Source organism: Siphateles boraxobius, unplaced genomic scaffold (genome assembly GCF_051911475.1).
Source record: "Siphateles boraxobius isolate OS27281-9 unplaced genomic scaffold, OSU_SipBor_1 130, whole genome shotgun sequence".
Taxonomy (NCBI): Eukaryota; Metazoa; Chordata; class Actinopteri; order Cypriniformes; family Leuciscidae; genus Siphateles; species Siphateles boraxobius.
This window is the reverse complement of record NW_027508734.1, coordinates 10,691,419-10,708,385: the sequence shown is the minus strand read 5'-3', so window position 1 is coordinate 10,708,385 and position 16,967 is coordinate 10,691,419. Positions and strand designations below refer to the sequence as shown.

General features: G+C 39.1%; 1 protein-coding gene across 1 annotated transcript in view; it reads left to right on the top strand.

Annotated features, from left to right (window-relative positions):
* Positions 1–16,967, top strand: part of prmt3 (protein arginine methyltransferase 3) — a 64,904-nt gene that overhangs the window by 30,880 nt on the left and 17,057 nt on the right. The window contains exons 11-13 of the mRNA XM_077227873.1: positions 376–454; positions 6,668–6,855; positions 13,655–13,741. Coding sequence (XP_077083988.1) covers positions 376–454; positions 6,668–6,855; positions 13,655–13,741 — 354 coding nt within the window. The remainder of the gene's footprint in view (positions 1–375; positions 455–6,667; positions 6,856–13,654; positions 13,742–16,967) is intronic.

Sequence of the window (16,967 nt, the reverse complement as noted above, 5' to 3'; positions counted from 1 at the left end):
TTTAATTTCAGCAAAAATATTTGCAAATAAAGCAGCATTTTTATCTCATCATGGATATCCCATATGGGATAGAAATGCTGCTTCATTGAACACTTAGTTGTGCACCATTCAGAATTTAATTAAGAATGCAATTTTTTTATTGAATGTGAATTGATGTAGCAAACATGATTCAGAATTTAAATTTAAGGAAGTATAATGAAAATTAAATTCATGTAACCCCAAAACGTGTCATTTTTAACTAGAGCAAGGTGAATGTGTATATATTTAGCATAAAAATTCTCTAAAATGTGATAAATTGCTCCAATATTACATCTGAATGCATGTGATCGCTGGCCGTTTATATGTGTATCTTTCCCCCATTTTGTCATTTTCTAGGGCTACTTCCTCCTATTTGAGTCCATGCTAGACTCTGTGGTCTACGCCAGGGATCGGTACCTTGCAGAAGATGGTTTAGGTGAGTCAAACGGCATGTTTCAGCATTCTGAGATAAGGGGTATCTGGTAGGTCATTGGCCAGACCTACAAATTGTTTTCTTTACTTATGGGATACAGTGAGCCCATCTCTCATAGTGGGGTTTTATTATTTTCAAGATCTATCAAACAGACCTCATTTATTTTAATAGGAGGATTCCATACAGACTGAATCAGGGCTGTCTAAAACGGTGAAAGATGAGTAAGCATGTGTGTGTTTGTTTCCCTTGCAGGGACATTACAAAGAGATGTTATCATGAAAATGGTGTGGTGTTGAAAATTATTTAGCCTCCCCCTATATCGTGACCAAAACCAATAAAAAAATAGAGGTGTAGAAGTGTGTTGAAAATTTGGTGGTTTTATTGTGCCTTATATTTGCTTAAAAAAGGTGGCTACAAACACATTATTATTATTTTTTTAAATATTTTTTCCTACATACTTTTGAAAATCAGTTTTTCCCCTTTTTTTAAATCCGTGATAGATTGATAGATGGATGGATGGATGGATGGATAGAATTTTGTGGAATACTGCCGTACTTTATTACTTTTTTCATGTGCTTTCATAATCTTTAATCAAAGCATTTGCAGTGACATAGCTTCTCTTCTCTGATGATGTGTTTATTGGGATGAGGGCGGGGCAACTGTCACTCAAATGACATCACAGCAATAGCAAACCCCAACTGTCCAATCAATTTCAAATGGCGAAAATCAAATTCATTTACTATTTAAATTTGTCGCCCAAGGCTGTGGAACGCACTTCAACCTCACCTACGAAGTATTACTATGTTGAGTACTTTTAAATCGCAGTTGAAAACGCATCTATTTAGACAAGCTTTTAACACGTAGCTTCCGTCCCGATTCAATAGCTTTTTATGTACACTTATGTTTTTATATATTGTTTTCTATTGATGTTTTACTGGAAAGCGCCCTGTGCATCTTTTGGCTGTTGTAAGGCGCTCTTCAAATAAAATTTGATAGATTGATTGAAAATAATAAATAAGATCTATTTTGCTATGCTGCAGGAAACACTGCATTTAACTCCTTATAATTCAGTGCAGTTTAGGATACTTTTATATTTGCAAAAGTCATGCCACCACAATCTTTCTTTAGACCGCAGTTTTGTAGAACCACCTTTCACACTGACTTAGTTTACAGCATAATGTTCTGCTTGTTTTCCAGGTGTTCTCTCTTATCTCACACCCTGCATGCTGCACTGCCTTTTACTACATATTGATTTGCGTCAATAAAACATAAATTAAAGCAACTGATGAATAACTAAGCAGTCCTTGGGCACTCACCTTCTAGATACCAGAAAACAAACATATTTTTCTTTCATTGTTTGGGAAACTGCAGGATCCAGACAAAGGTTGTGGACGGTGTGGAAGTGGATGTTAAACATGCTGCATGTGTCTTGTGGCTCTGCGTCATTTTCTTGTCCACTGTGGAGGTTTAAGTGAACAGATGCTGAGGAGATTCGGTGGTACGCAGTGCACAGGCTGACTGGATGAATTATGACTTCAAGGATCTTGACACAGGAAATGTTACACTCTCCTGATCTTTACAGCATCATGGGATTGAGGATGGGTAGGGATGTGAATTGTTAGGAATTTAACGATTCTAGTTATGATTCCGATTCCACTTAATGACTCCGGTCGCTTTTTTTATTCTATTGAAGTCCCCCTATGCTGAAAATCCAGCTTTTAATGTTGTTTATAATGTCTATGTGGCATTTTTAATATGCTTTAAGACAAACCATGTTCAAATTCATGAGTCGGCAACATTGCTGAGTATTTTCTTCTTAAAACTGCAGTGAACCAAAGACAGTCTCAGAAACGCGGTTTGAATTCGCTGGTGTTTCTGATGTCACAAACTACCTTGTAACCAATCACGTATCGTGTGATCATCAACGATTGGATCTCTGAGCTGGTGTGAGTGAGTGGAGGCGGGGCTATTTTGCATTTTCATAGAACCGCGTATACTAAATGAGGAAAGGGTGTAGAGTTATATTCAAGCTATTTTAAGGCATGAAGAATATTTTATCAAGGAAAAACACTTAAATATGTAATTTTTGTGATCAAAGATGAGTTTTAAGGGATAAAGTTATTGACTCTTTTAGTAACTCTTTTAGTAATTTTCAGGGATCTCCAAATAATTCTTCTTATTTTATATATATATATATATATAAATATATATATATATATATATACACAAACGTACATAAATATCTGTTATGTATATATGTATGTGTGTATAGATGGATAGATAATGAAATACTGCCATATTCTAAATTATTTTCCATGCACTTCATTACCTTTTTTAATTCATGTGCTTTCGTAATCTTTAATCAAAGCATGTGCAGTGACATTGCTTCTCTGATGATTAGTTTACTGGCACGAGGGCGGGCAACCTGTCACTAAAATGACATCACAGCAACAGCAAACCCGAACTATCCAATCAATTTCTAATGGACAAAATCAAGCCCCGCCCTACTTTTTTTTGTTTTGTTCGAGAAACTGTTTCACTCCATTTCTGTAACATCACAGTACAGTTTCACAATTTGTTGAAACCATGATAAAAGATTTTTTCCAGGATTCTTTGATGAATAGAACAAACTAAATTTGAACTAGAAATACTTTGTAACAGTAGAAATGTCTTAACTTTTACTTTAATTTAATGCATCCTTGATGCACATTTTCATTCCAATTTTATTGGACAAAATCTGTTGCATGCAAGATGAGCCATCAACATTCGAAAACACATTTTTATGCATATATGTGCTAGGAAATCCAGAAATGTGAGAGGCACAGGCGGAATAGCACTGAGTCGTCCTTTGAGGCAGCACATTTCTATTTTTCAGCTCAGTCGGAAAGCCCGCAGCCATGTATACCTGGTGTGAAGCAGATTGATATAATAGCCCATCATGTGGCAACTCTGCACTGTGTCAGATCAACATTACTTACCCCTGCCACTATAACCTCGTTTCTCCCTCTCTCTCCTTTATACCTCATATTATTAACCTTTCTCTTCATCCTGAAACGTGGTCTGTGCTTCCGCTCTCTCATCATTGGATGCTTTTTTTTCCACCCCCTGTTCTTACTACCCTCTTCTTCACTGCTGCCCTCAAGAGGAACCGGACGGGGGGGGGTGCTTGACAAACGGGCGATGGGCACCGAGTCGAGAAGGACGCAGATGTCAAAGCTATGAATCTTGGGACACTATACCCCCCCTCTCCCTCGCCCCCTTCTCTCTCATTCTCTAGCCTCCACTCCCTGTTCAGGTGCGGGACGGTCCTGTGTACCACCCAATCAGTGCCTACATGCGTCTCCCAAGACATTCACTCATAGCTCCACTAATCAGAGAAAATGAGGTGACAAATCCACATTTCAGTGGTGTGTGTGCGTGTGTGGTTTTTCACCCTACGTGACACCCACAGGGTCACAGCGAAGGCTTTAAGGTACAGGCTGGAGGTTATAACATGCCAGTCACGATTCTGTCACACGGGAGACAAGATTTTGATGGGACACACTTTATTATGGTGCAGGAGAGTGAATGTGCACCCTTAACCCTTGATTAAAGGTCAGACAAATTTGGTGAGATATAGTCTATCATGGATTTCTCGTTTGAAGCGTAGGACAGTGTTAATGGGACTGGCTGTTTTTGATTTTCACCCAACACATCTAATTACAAGAAACATTCAGATGATTTTCTTGTGTTATGTGAAATATTTTTTTTCAATTAACATCTGGCCATATTACATAATACTATATATAAGATACTATGTTTAAATATTGTGATATATATTTATACATCATTTTTACTTTTATTTGTTTAGCTTTATTTAACTAGTCACTTAAATACAATATTCATATGTTCAGTTCTTTAATTATTATAGTATTTTATCATTTAAAATAAATTAGATGCACTAATGAAAAATTTCTTAAATTATTTTTACTAGTGCTATAGCCATATACAAACAAAAAACAAACAAAAAAACATTTTATACCTTGAAATTTATTTTTTGTTGACAATTTATTATAAACCTCACTTATTTTTTTCTGCCAAAAGAAGAAAAACAAGGGTTTTCTGTCAATTGTGTTGTTAATTTTGCCCAGATCCACCCCCCCATTTTATGGAAATGTTTGATATTTTGTGCCGATTTTAGAACACATATTGTTTTAATTTGTCTTAAGTCTGGTAGTGTGTGATCCTCAATTGTTTAGTGAATGATGCCCGATTTTTTTCTGTAACTATTTACAAAGTCGACAAGTGTGTATGTATTCCAGCCGTAATGCACACATGCTGAATAAGGCTTGTTTGTAATTGAAAATGTATTTGGTGTTACAATTGCCTTGATTTTCCTTTATGCACATACATTTACATGAATGTAAGACTGAGAGAATGGAAAACAAATGATTTACACATTCAGGATCTCCTGATGTTTAGTATAGATGATTAAATTAGTGATGTCTCATGTCGGATTTCTCCAGTAGCATGAAATAAACGCACTGCAGCTTTTAGTTTGTCTCTGATGGCCAAACGTAAAGGACATTAAGAACTGATAGATGCAGAGTTTTTATGATTATGACTATCAGTTGAATTTAGATTTTTTTTGCCAGAAGCATGTGCTTGGTAACCATTAACAGCATCACACAGGGACATTTACCAGCGCTGGAAACGACTGAAACATTACTGAATGAGAGCGTCAGGGCTGTGGTTTACCATTTTATGATAGATGTGCTCATTATTGCACATTTGTGTAAAGGATGAGGTCTTATACGCCCACACACAATGTCCAGCCGTTCCTTACGCTTTAGTTATCAGTTATATAAAACCACAATTTTTTATAAAAACTAGTCATATCTTTAGTTTTTAGTTAGTTAGTTATACTGCTACAGCTTTAATTGAAAGTATCTTGGCTTTTTTAATCGGTGTATATCAAATACATTTACAGTTTGTAATTTTCTTGTTTGAAAAGTCTATTGATAGGTGCATTAATCTACTTTATGTCTTGTCATAATTGTGGCACATTCAAACCGATGTTTCCAAGTAGTTTTGAGAGATTTTTCTTCTTTTGCCTTTTTTTTTCTTTGATTCATGCCAGTGAATTTGTTCAAACATTCAGTGCTTGTATATTTAATGCCAACAAATTAATATGCAGTCAAAGTTTACAAATGAAGGACATTTAATTGGAGTCATTTCGAGTTTAATGGACTCGAACCAGCTTCCCTGGGAGCAGTGTGGCCCAGATACGTCTAGATCATGTGAGCTAACCACTGCACCAGAGATCTGAAAAGCTGCGTATAAATCTTTTAATGGATGTTACATGGCTTAGTGCTTCCGGACCGGTAAGCCAAAGGTTGTGGGTTTAAACCCCAGAAGGTGCGATTCAGGAGCTCAATCTAAGGGTACGTTTACACAAACGATGTACTAAAAATGGAAAAGTTTTTCCTTTGCGTTTTGCGATAAAGACTACAACGTTATTAAAACAATCCCCGTTCACATGGACGTAAAAATGACTAAAACACTGGGTTACACTTTATTTTAAGGTGATGTAGTTACATTGTACATACTCAAATTAGTACGGATAATATTTATAAACCACATGTACTTACTATAGAGTTAGGGTTTGGTTATTTGTAATTATGCATAATTTACTGATATTACTATATTAAGTACATGTAGTAACGTAATTACGTCACCTATAAATAAAGTGTTACCAAACGCTGTATTATTTATGCCAGGCCAGTAGTTGGCGATGTCACTTTGTAAAGAAACACTACACTCCTAAAGATTGAACACGTAATTCGCATGCGCATGACATCACCGTTTTCACAAATTGGTATTTTTGTAGTTTACATGGACACGATAACTGTATTGTTTTCAAAAACTTGCACTTAGAAACCCTTTTTCAAAGGTTTGCTTTTCAGGCCCCCCAAAACGGTATTGTCGTGTAAACGAACGGCCAAAACGCATTAAAAGTTTTACATTTTTAGTTGAAAACGTTGTACAGTAAATGGCCCATAAGTAAAATATGTACCATGAGTCACTTTGGATAAGAAAATGTCTGCTAAATGAATAATGTTCTTGTCATGTAAAGTATTGACTCATGAGGGCTTCGTTTGACTTTGAACATATATCATATGTAAGCCCTGGAGTTGATGTCTTTTACTCACTTTCATTTATCATCTTTCTTTTCAGTCTTTCCGGACCGATGCAATATCAGCCTGGCGGCGGTGGGGGACACTCAGAAACACAGTAACCGCATTGCATTCTGGGATGATGTGTATGGCTTCAAGATGATGTGTATGAAGAAGGCTGTGATACCAGAAGCTGTAGTGGAGGTGTTGAAGCCCGAGACGGTCATTTCAGAGCCCTCAGTGATTAAGGTAAGAGGAGAGACTTTATTAGGGTCTTTCTAGAAAAGTCTGAAGCGAATTATCAGAGAAATGATTGGTTAATTCTGAATGGCCCTGTGAAACATGTCATCTATTGAGATTTAATAATGCGTCTTCAGGAATAACATATTCTCTTCGTTGCTTGTGATGTTCCTCAAGTTTCTGCCAAATGAATGAATTCATTTTTATTAATATCGCAGTGCAGATGAGTTGGGCTCCATACACTACTTTACAAACATTTGGAGTCAGTAGGATTTCTATTTTTAAAGAAATGAATACTTTTTTTCAGCATTATTGTAACGTACAGACAGAGGCGAAGACTGTCGGATCCATTTGCAGATATTTATGGAAAGGGAAATCCAGAATCGAAGTCAAACAGGCAAAAGCACAGGTTCATAAACAGAGTCCAGATAACAGGCTAAGGTCAAGAGTCCAGGGAAACATGAAATACAAAGAACTAAGAATCAGAGAATAATGCTCAGAATGGTACACTTACGCTATAGAATACTTCGCACTGAACACATGGAAAACACAGGCTTTAGACAGGAAAACTTAATAAGGTTAATCAAACACAACTGAACATGTTTCATTATGGACTCATTATGTTTAATTATAACACAGGGAGAGAGTACCCTCCAGTGGCTCACGCGGGTACTCCAGTCGCTAATTGTCACATAACCCCCCTCTCTAAGGAGTGGCTTCCAGACGCTCCCTAGAGCTCCGAGGGGAGGTCAACGGGGGATGGGATGGAGGGCCAGGCCCGTGGAGAGGCAGGAGGCCAGGCCCATGGAGAGACCTGGGGCCTGGAGACCAGAGCAGGGCAAGAGACCATGGGGAAGCACACGTCGTAGACAACCAGGGTGGAACAGACTTGACAGGAGACCAGCACGGAGCAGACTTAGACAGAGACAAGGGCGGAGCAGACTCAGGACTGGCCGTGATCAGTGGTATGGGAAGCACAGAACCAGACAGGACTAGAGGCATAGGAGGCTCAGGGGGAGATAGCACAGACAAGGTCCATGTCAGCGCCACCTCCATGGCCCTCTCAGGGTACCTACTGCCCCCCCCCCAAAAAATACTTGGGAAAATCCACGGAGGAACCTCCGGGCTGTAAACGGGTTCAAGAGAAGCCTCCTGGAGCTTGAAGGGCGCAGGCAAGTCGAGGCGCAGAGTCGGGGCCGGCAGAGCGAGGCGCAGAGTCGGGGCCGGCAGAGCGAGGCGCAGAGGCGGGACCGGCAGGGCGAGGCACAGAGGCGGGACCGAAAGGGCGAGGAGTCTGGGTATGCTCACCGGAGCCTGGCGAGCCAAGCGAGTCCTCCTCCTCCGGAACTGGTAACTCTGGATCCAGGGGAACAGACTTGTTTCGCTTAACTGAACCTGACTCCATAGATTCAGCCGAACTTGACTCACTTTCCTCACTGGATTCACTTGATTCGGGACTTGATCCACTTGTCTCGGGACTTGATCCACTTGACTCGGGACTTGATCCACTTGACTCGGGACTTGATTCACTTGACTCGGGACTTGATCCACTTGGCTCGGGACTTGATCCACTTGACTCGGGACTTGATCCACTTGACTCGGGACTTGATCCCCTTGACTCGGGCTAGATTCACTTGACTCAGGGCTAGATTCACTTGAGTCAGGGCTAGATTCACTTGACTCAGGGCTAGATTCACTTGACTCGGGATTCGGTTCACTTGACTCGGGATTCGGTTCACTTGACTCGGGATTCGGTTCACTTGACTCGGGATTCGGTTCACTTGACGCGCTTAACCCACTTAATGCACTCGACTCGGTACTTGATTCCTTCGAGTCGGCTGGCACGCGCTCAAACTCCAGTTCGGCCGAAGAAGCCTCCGCTGTCTCTGGATTAGCAAGTTCAACAGGACCAGCGCGGAATACGGGCTCGAGGGGTCCGACACGATGAGTGGGTTTGGCAGAAACGGAATACTTGAAAGCCCCTCTGACGGTCATCAAGGGAGAATCGAACAGTTTGGCGAGAAGAGGCATTAGCGGCATGCGGAATGAGCGAGAGAAATCCGCCGCAAACGAACCTCCCCGACGCAGGGACAAGAGCAGTTCCTCAGAATCCTCCTTTCCTGCGGGGAGTTCAAAATCCTCTCTGAATAGGGCGGTAAACACATCATAAGAAGGGAATGACATATGACCTGGTTCCCAGAATATGCCTGCCCACTCCAGAGCCTTTCCAGTGAGCAGATAAAGGAAACGTGGTCGTCATCCGAGGTGTAAAACTGGGGCTGAAGATTCATAAATAAGCTGCACTGCTGAAGGAATCCTTCACATGCCACAGGTGAGCCATCAAACTTTTCAGGAAATGACAGACTGGGATAGTTAGATGCAGTACTCACACTGGGTTGCGGTGGAACAGGTGCAGCGGGAGCTTGGGCTTGATTAGCGGCTGTGCTTGAGCTCTGTGGAGACAACGATAGTATGGAGCTTGCTAGTTCCTCAAGGAGAGAGGTTAGTCTCGTCAGCTGTAAATGATGAGAGGCTAGCATGGAAGCTTGAGTCTTGACCACGGTGGATATATGCTGAAAGTCTGCTGGATCCTCATTTGGCGAAGTATTCTGTAACGTACAGACAGCGGCGAAGACTGTCGGATCCATTTGCAGATATTTATTGAAAGGGAAATCCAGAATCGAAGTCAAACAGGCAAAAGTCGAGGCAGGCAGCACAGGTTCATAAACAGAGTCCAGTTAACAGGCTAAGGTCAAGAGTCCAGGGAAACACGAAATACAAAGAACTAAGAATCAGAGAATAATGCTCAGAAGGGTCGCCTACCTATGCAATACTTCGCACTGAACACAGGGAAAACACAGGCTTAAGACAGGAAAACTTAATAAGGTTAATCAAACACAACTGAACATAATTAAACATAATGAGTCCATAATGAAACATAACACAGGGAGAGAGTACCCTCCAGTGGCTCATGCGGGTACTCCAGTCGCTAATTGTCACAATTACAATGGTTTCCCTGAAAATATTAAGCTGCACAACTGTTTTCAACATTGATAATAAAAAGAAATGTTTCTTGAGCACTAATTCAGCTGATTCCTAAAGGATCATGTGACACTGAAGATTGGAGTAATGAAGCTGAAAATTAAGCTTTGCCATCACAGAAATAAATTACGTTATAAAATGTATTTTTCTATATAGAAAATATATATAAAACAGCTATTTTAAATTTCAATAATGTTTCACACTACTACTGTTTTATTAATAATATGACTGTACGAATTGTATATTTGATCAAATAAATGCAGCCTTGGTGAGCATAAGAGACTTCTTTCAAAAATATAAAAAAACATCATACCGACCCCAATGGTAGTGTAAAGGGATAGTTTACCCAAAAATTAAACCGGTCATTCCAAACCCTTATGATTTTCCCAGAGAACATCAACAACAAATTTTTGGAAATATCATAGCTGCTCTTTTCCATACGACAAAACTGGATGGTGATTTATCCTGTCACTTTCCTTTTTGGGTGAACTATTCCTAAACATCTGATTTATCTGGTTACTAATCCCCTCTTTTTAACTATATAATGGTGTATGTCTTATTGGATTTGGTGCAACTCATTAGCTCACCTGAATCCCTAATTAATTGAGTCTGGGCTGGACAGAAAGCCAATTTCCTGTGTTGTGGCCTTGTTTTGAGATAGAGGGAGGAGGGGGAAAACGTAGGTAGGATCAAGAAGAAGATGAAGAGAAGGGAGTGACAGATTGTGAGCAGAGACCGAGAGACGTTTGAGAGGAAGTAAAGCCTCGGAGGCCGTCTGTGACAGAATGGCTGATTGATTATTCTAATCCTTATTTAAAGTCCTCCTTGGTAAACTTCACCATTACTTATCACTGCCTGCCATGGCTTTGTACAAACACTTATGAGGAAAAATACACATATGCTTATTAACGTTGTTCTTCCTGTGATTTTCTTTTCAAAAGATATTTAAGTGAAAGATGCCACCAATGAATCTGAGCAAAAAATTAACACTACTAAATGTGTGTTTGTTCTGTATTTTTTATTTATTTTTATAGGTGTTTCCACGAGAGCTAGTGTATAGTTACATTAAAATGTGATGAAACAGTAGACACATTTTTAACAGAAAAACTAAGGGCCTGTTTATGAAGTTAAACCTGTTTATTTATTATTTAGGCCCGCTTATTTATTAAGATGCATTTTGGTGGATCGGATTCCTAGTGGACGATGCTAAATGCAGGTGTAAACGGGGTTTAAAACGTTTTGAGCTTGTCCACTTTTTACCACTTCCAGAGGCAGTCGAAAACACTTTAGACCGGATTGATTTCATAGTGTAAACCCTCATGTGATCAAATGCCTTCAAACAGCCACAAAAGACCATCCGTCTACTAACTTAATGTGTAAACATTATGCGAAGCGCACTTTGTCGACTGAAGACCTAACTTTAGTTTGGAATATGAAAAACGTACCAAGCACAATGTTCTCTCACCATTCCTGATTTCAAACACACACTCCCAGCGTTCGGCTGGTATTGCGGCTATGAGTGCAGAAACAAAATCTGATGCTCTCTTTGTGTTTCTCTGTCATTTTCAGTCGCGTTCATACACTGAACAAAATTATAAACGCAACCCTTTTGTTTTTGCCCCCATTTTTCATGAGTTGAACTCAAAGATCTAAGACTTTTGCTATGTACACAAAAGGGCTATTTCTCTCAAATATTATTTACAAATCTGTCTAAATCTGTGTTAGTTAGCACTTCTCCTTTGCCGAGACAATCCATCCACCTCACAGGTGTGATCAAGATGCTGATTAGACAGCATGATTATTTCACAAGTTTTGAAGGATCGTGCAATTGGCATGCTGACAGCAGGAATCTCCACCAGAGCTGTTGCCCGTGAATTAAATGTTCATTTCTCTACCATAAGCCATCTCCAAAGGCGTTTCAGAGAATATGGCAGTACATCCAACCGGCCTCACAACCGCAGACCACATGTAACCACACCAGCCCAGGACCTCCACATCCAGCATCTTCACCTCAAAGATCATCTGAGACCAGCCACCCGGACAGCTGCTGCATAATCGGTTTGCATAACCAAATATTTTCTGCACAAACTGTCAGAAACCGTCTCAGAGAAGCTCATCTGCATGCTCGTCGTCCTCATCGGGGTCTCGACCTGACTGCAGTTCGTCGTCGTAACCGACTTGATGGGGCAAATGCTCACATTCGATGGCGTCTGGCACTTTGGAGAGATGTTCTCTTCACGGATGAATCCTTGTTTTCCTTGTTCAGGGCAGATGGCAGACAGCGTGTATGCACAGAGATACCGTGACAAGATCCTGAGGCCCATTGTTGTGCCATTCATCCACGACCATCACCTCATGTTGCAGCATGATAATGCACCACCCCATGTTGCAAGGATCTGTATACAATTCCTGTAAGCTGAAAACATCCCAGTTCTTGCATGGCCAGCATTCTCACTGGACATGTCACACATTGAGCATGTTTGGGATGCTCTGGATCGGCGTATACAGCAGCGTGTTCCAGGTCTTGCCAATATCCAGTGACTTCGCACAGCCATTGAAGAGGAGTGGACCAACATTCCACAGGCCACAATCAACAACCTGATCAACGCTATGTGAAGAAGATGTGTTGCACTGCGTGAGGCAAATGGTGGACACACCAGATACTGACTGGTTTTCGGATCCCCCCAATACAGTAAAACTGCACATTTTATAGGGGCCTTTTATTGTGGCCAGCCTAAGGCACACCTGTGCAATAATCATGCTGTCTAATCAGCATCTTGATATGCCACACCTGTGAGGTGGATGGATTATCTCGGCAAAGGAGAAATGCTCACTAACACCGATTTGTGAACAATATTGGAGAGAAATAGGCCTTTTGTGTACATAGAAAAAGTCTTAGATCTTTGAGTTCAGCTCATGAAAAATGGGGGCAAAAACAAAAGTATAAATAAATAAATAAAAGTATTTAAAAAAATAAAACATTATATTCCCTGGCATTGATCATTAAATGGCTCAAACATATAGCAATAATAAAAATTAAATGCAGAAATCCATCATTTCCTCTCTGTGCTGAAACGTTGCACATCTTACTTCCATTATCTCACTGATCCCACCCCAGTAACGCAATTTAACAGTGGTCAGAGTTCCATTAAATGAACACATTCTAGCGTGGAATCCTCTTACAACATTTAATGACACGTCTTCCACTTAAACTAGACACATTTACTGCTTTATGATATTTAAAGGGGTTTCGTTGCAGTTTTGTCATGTAGAGGTTTAATTCTATTAAACAATCTTAAATTAAATTATTTAAATCATTTAATAATCTATTTTTTATCTTTAAAATGTAATAATTATAATTGATCATTTAAAAGTAGTAATCATTATGCCAATCCTCTTGCATTCTGCTTACATTACTAGCTTTTTATTTACAGCAAATGTAAAGTATAATTTATTTGTTGTATTCTGTTCTTTAAAATGTTTTATTCCATCAAGCACTTACAAACTAGTGCATGTGCTCAAATATATATCATGTGCCCTTATGTTGCTAAGTTGAGATTGAGTTTAGGTCATTACTTTTTGACTTTGTGTTGATAAATTATAAGTGAAAAATCGATGTCTAAAATTCGTCTTGAATGTCTATTGATATCCAGTGTTAGCTGTCCAAGAACCATATTTGTGACCTCTACTGATTCCAACTTTTAAGCCATCTCTGTTACTTTATAAGATGTTTGAAGAAGTTTTGTTCATGTGTGCCCCTCTCTAGGCCATTGACTGTGGCACTGTGACTGTTTCTGAGCTGGATTTCACTGTAGGCTTCTCTCTGAAGATAACGGCCAACACATTCTGTACAGTGAGTAGATCCAACACACACAAACAAACTCGCACACAACAGTGATTATTGACCGTCTTACACACACTTCAATCTCCAGAGTTAATCAAGGTTGTCAGGTGTGAAGATTAATTAGTGGTGGGGAGATGTCTGGGATGGGTCCGGTAGCTCAGACATCAGTCTGGTTTGATGGACAGATGGGTTTTCGTACAGGTGAAGGTAACGACAGCCAGTGAAAGGTTTTACTTTATTTCATGGCCTAAATTCAACTGCATGAGTCCATGTGTGAGGTCAAATAGACTGAGAGGGTATTAAAGGAATATTTCTCTCACATTTGTCATTCCAGTACTGTAAAACAAAAAGGTAAATTATAAAAAATAGCCATGCAGCTCTTGTCCTATTTACAGGTGCACTCTTTATTGATTTTTTTGTTCAAAATTAACTCAATTTAAATTGAGTCAAACTTTTTTCCAAAATGATGTGTATTTGTCTGTTTTTATTACTCAAAAAGTGAGTAATGCATTTTATTGAACTGATAAATGGCCATATGAAGCTAACAGAGTTAATTGTAAAGCATTATCTATTGTTAAGGGTCATTTCATTATGGTTTCATTATCAATGGGTAAAACTACAGTAACGTCTTCAGCAAGTCAGCTTGAGATCCTTTCCATCTATACAGGTTATATCTCTTCAGCCTAGTAGTGAATGTTTTATGAGCTGTGGATAAACACATTCATCCACGCAGTCACACAGAGACGCACAGCCAAAACAATGTTTTGTTTTTTTTAACCGCTAGTTAAAGTTACATAGTGTACCTTTTAATAACTGTCCATTGTGGCAATGTCTGACAAGCTCCAAAAAGGCCATAAAACACCAACTACCATAGAAGTAGATTGTATTACTTTAAATTGATCAAAAGTGACAGTTGAGACTTATAATGTTACAAAAATAATTTTTATTTCAAATAAATGCTGTTATTTCCACCTCTCTATTCCTCAAAGAATCCTGGGGGGGAAAATAATGGTTTTCACAAAAATATTAAACTCCATAAATATTTTCAACATTAATAATCAGAAATATTTCTTGCGCACCAAATTAGCATATCAATTATTTCTGGGCTGAAGACTGGCGTAATGATGCTGGAAATCAGCTTTGTCATCACTGGAATAAATATTGTTTAAAATATTTCAAAATAGAAAACTGTTATTTTAAATTATGATCATATTTCACAACATTACTATTTCACTGTATTTTTGTTCAAATAAAAGCAGCCTTAGTGAGCATAAATCACTTCTTTCAAAATCATTAAAACAATCTTACCAACCCCAAACTTTTAAACAGTATTGTATATACCAAATACTCTGCAGTAATATGTCAATAGTCATGGAAAATCGTCTTAATTGTACAATACAATTGTCCATACTGCTTAATCGAACTGGTGCTATGTGTCTGGTGATGACGCATGTGAAAGCCAATGTCGTTTGGCCTCAAAATAGTAATTTGGGTGATATTTATTAGTGGGTAAATAGTGGTTTTTGAACAGTTTTTATAGGAAGCAGAGCAGCGTGAACATTCTCAAGAGTTTCTTCTTTTTTTCATACCAGTTCAGAATGACTTGAAAGCGAGTAAATAATGTCATATCTTTCAGTTCTATGTGAACTTTTCCTTTCAAGATATCATGTTTTTTTTTTTTTCAACCGATGTTGTTTGCTAGGTCACCATTCATGTCAGGGTGTATTTTCTGGTAGTATGTTCTGGAGTATGTGTGTGTGTATTTGTCAGTGAAAAGTGAGAGACGGATTAAACAAACAAAAAAAAAAAACTGAAATTTCAAGTGTAATTTTTCTTTTGTCTCCCAGTTTTGTCCCAGCATTATTGTTCCTGCTTCTTTGTTATAGCTTTTATGGATTAATCAATACTATATTAGTATCTCCCTTCCCCTCTCAGAGTTAGTCTGTATTTAATGGAGTTTGTAAACATCGTCTCATTTTTCTGCTGTTCTCCAGTAATGGAAAAGCACATCCTGATTTCCTCCTTGTTTAAAAATTTCTATTTTAGATCAAAGGCAGGTTAAACCAAATTTTAAGTTGTACATACCCTTGAGTGTTATAAAACAAATTCAGTTTATAGTCATAGATGGGATTCAGCACCCTGTTTTGCACTGCTTTGTCATGTAATTATGGAGGCACCCCAAAAACGGAGGGAAAATGCTGTCGTCCCCATGATTGAGTGCATGGACTTATTCTCCCGCCGACAGTCCATTCATCACATCAGGCTGCCTAACCTTGCATTAAATGAACAGCGCTACCCTGCGCTCTCGTGCTCGGCCGGCGGAAGACAAATAACGCTCGCTCTTACAGTTGCACTGGTCCTCGACTAGCGTTGTCCACAGGGACGACAGTCTCTCCTCTCTCTTAGTATCACTCTTGCTTTCTCTTTTACCTCCCTCCAGAAAAAAAATTGGTCATTTCTCACTAATGGTTCAGATTCATTTTGACGCATTCATTATGTATCTTTAAGCTCAAATTTTTCAATTTTGCCCAAGTAATAGGGAAGAGTGGGGTAAGCTGTGCCACTTGTTTACTGTACTTTAGTTCCCTTATTGGATTTAAAAAATAAGATGGAGGTAAAATTATCTAACTGAAATTATATTTCAGATTTAGGATGTATTTCAGAATATTTCTTGCAGTGGTTCTCAACCAGGGCCCGGGGCCCACTAGGGGGCCGCACCAAACTTTCAAAGGGCCCCTCAATCTGACTTAAAATGATTTAAAATAAGCTAAAACAATTAAAAGTCATATGGTTATTTTTATATAGAGATGATATACATCTTTCTATGCCAAGCAGCTTTTTATGATAGGATATTTCTAACTATGTGGTCATGTGACAAAACGTATGCTCGGTTTGCTAGAATTACGCAGCTAACACTGAGGACCAACAGCTTGTATTTGAGGTATAAAATGTTCATGGCACATCTTATGCACTGCAGTTGAAGCGCATCTCAAGATGGTTGTGCATAATGTTTGCATCAGTGGTGATATGCCTTAAGGACACTTCATGTTACATCAAGCTGTGACAAGAGCAATACTGGTAATGATCGTATACGGGGGAAAAATAAGTAGGGATAATGCTTGTTTTCTCCATATTTGTAAAATGTGAGTGGAGACAAAGCAATGGTTATAGAAGCTATACGAATTAGTAGACCTAATTAGCAAGTCCTAATGTGTTTAACTTGTATTTGGAATTT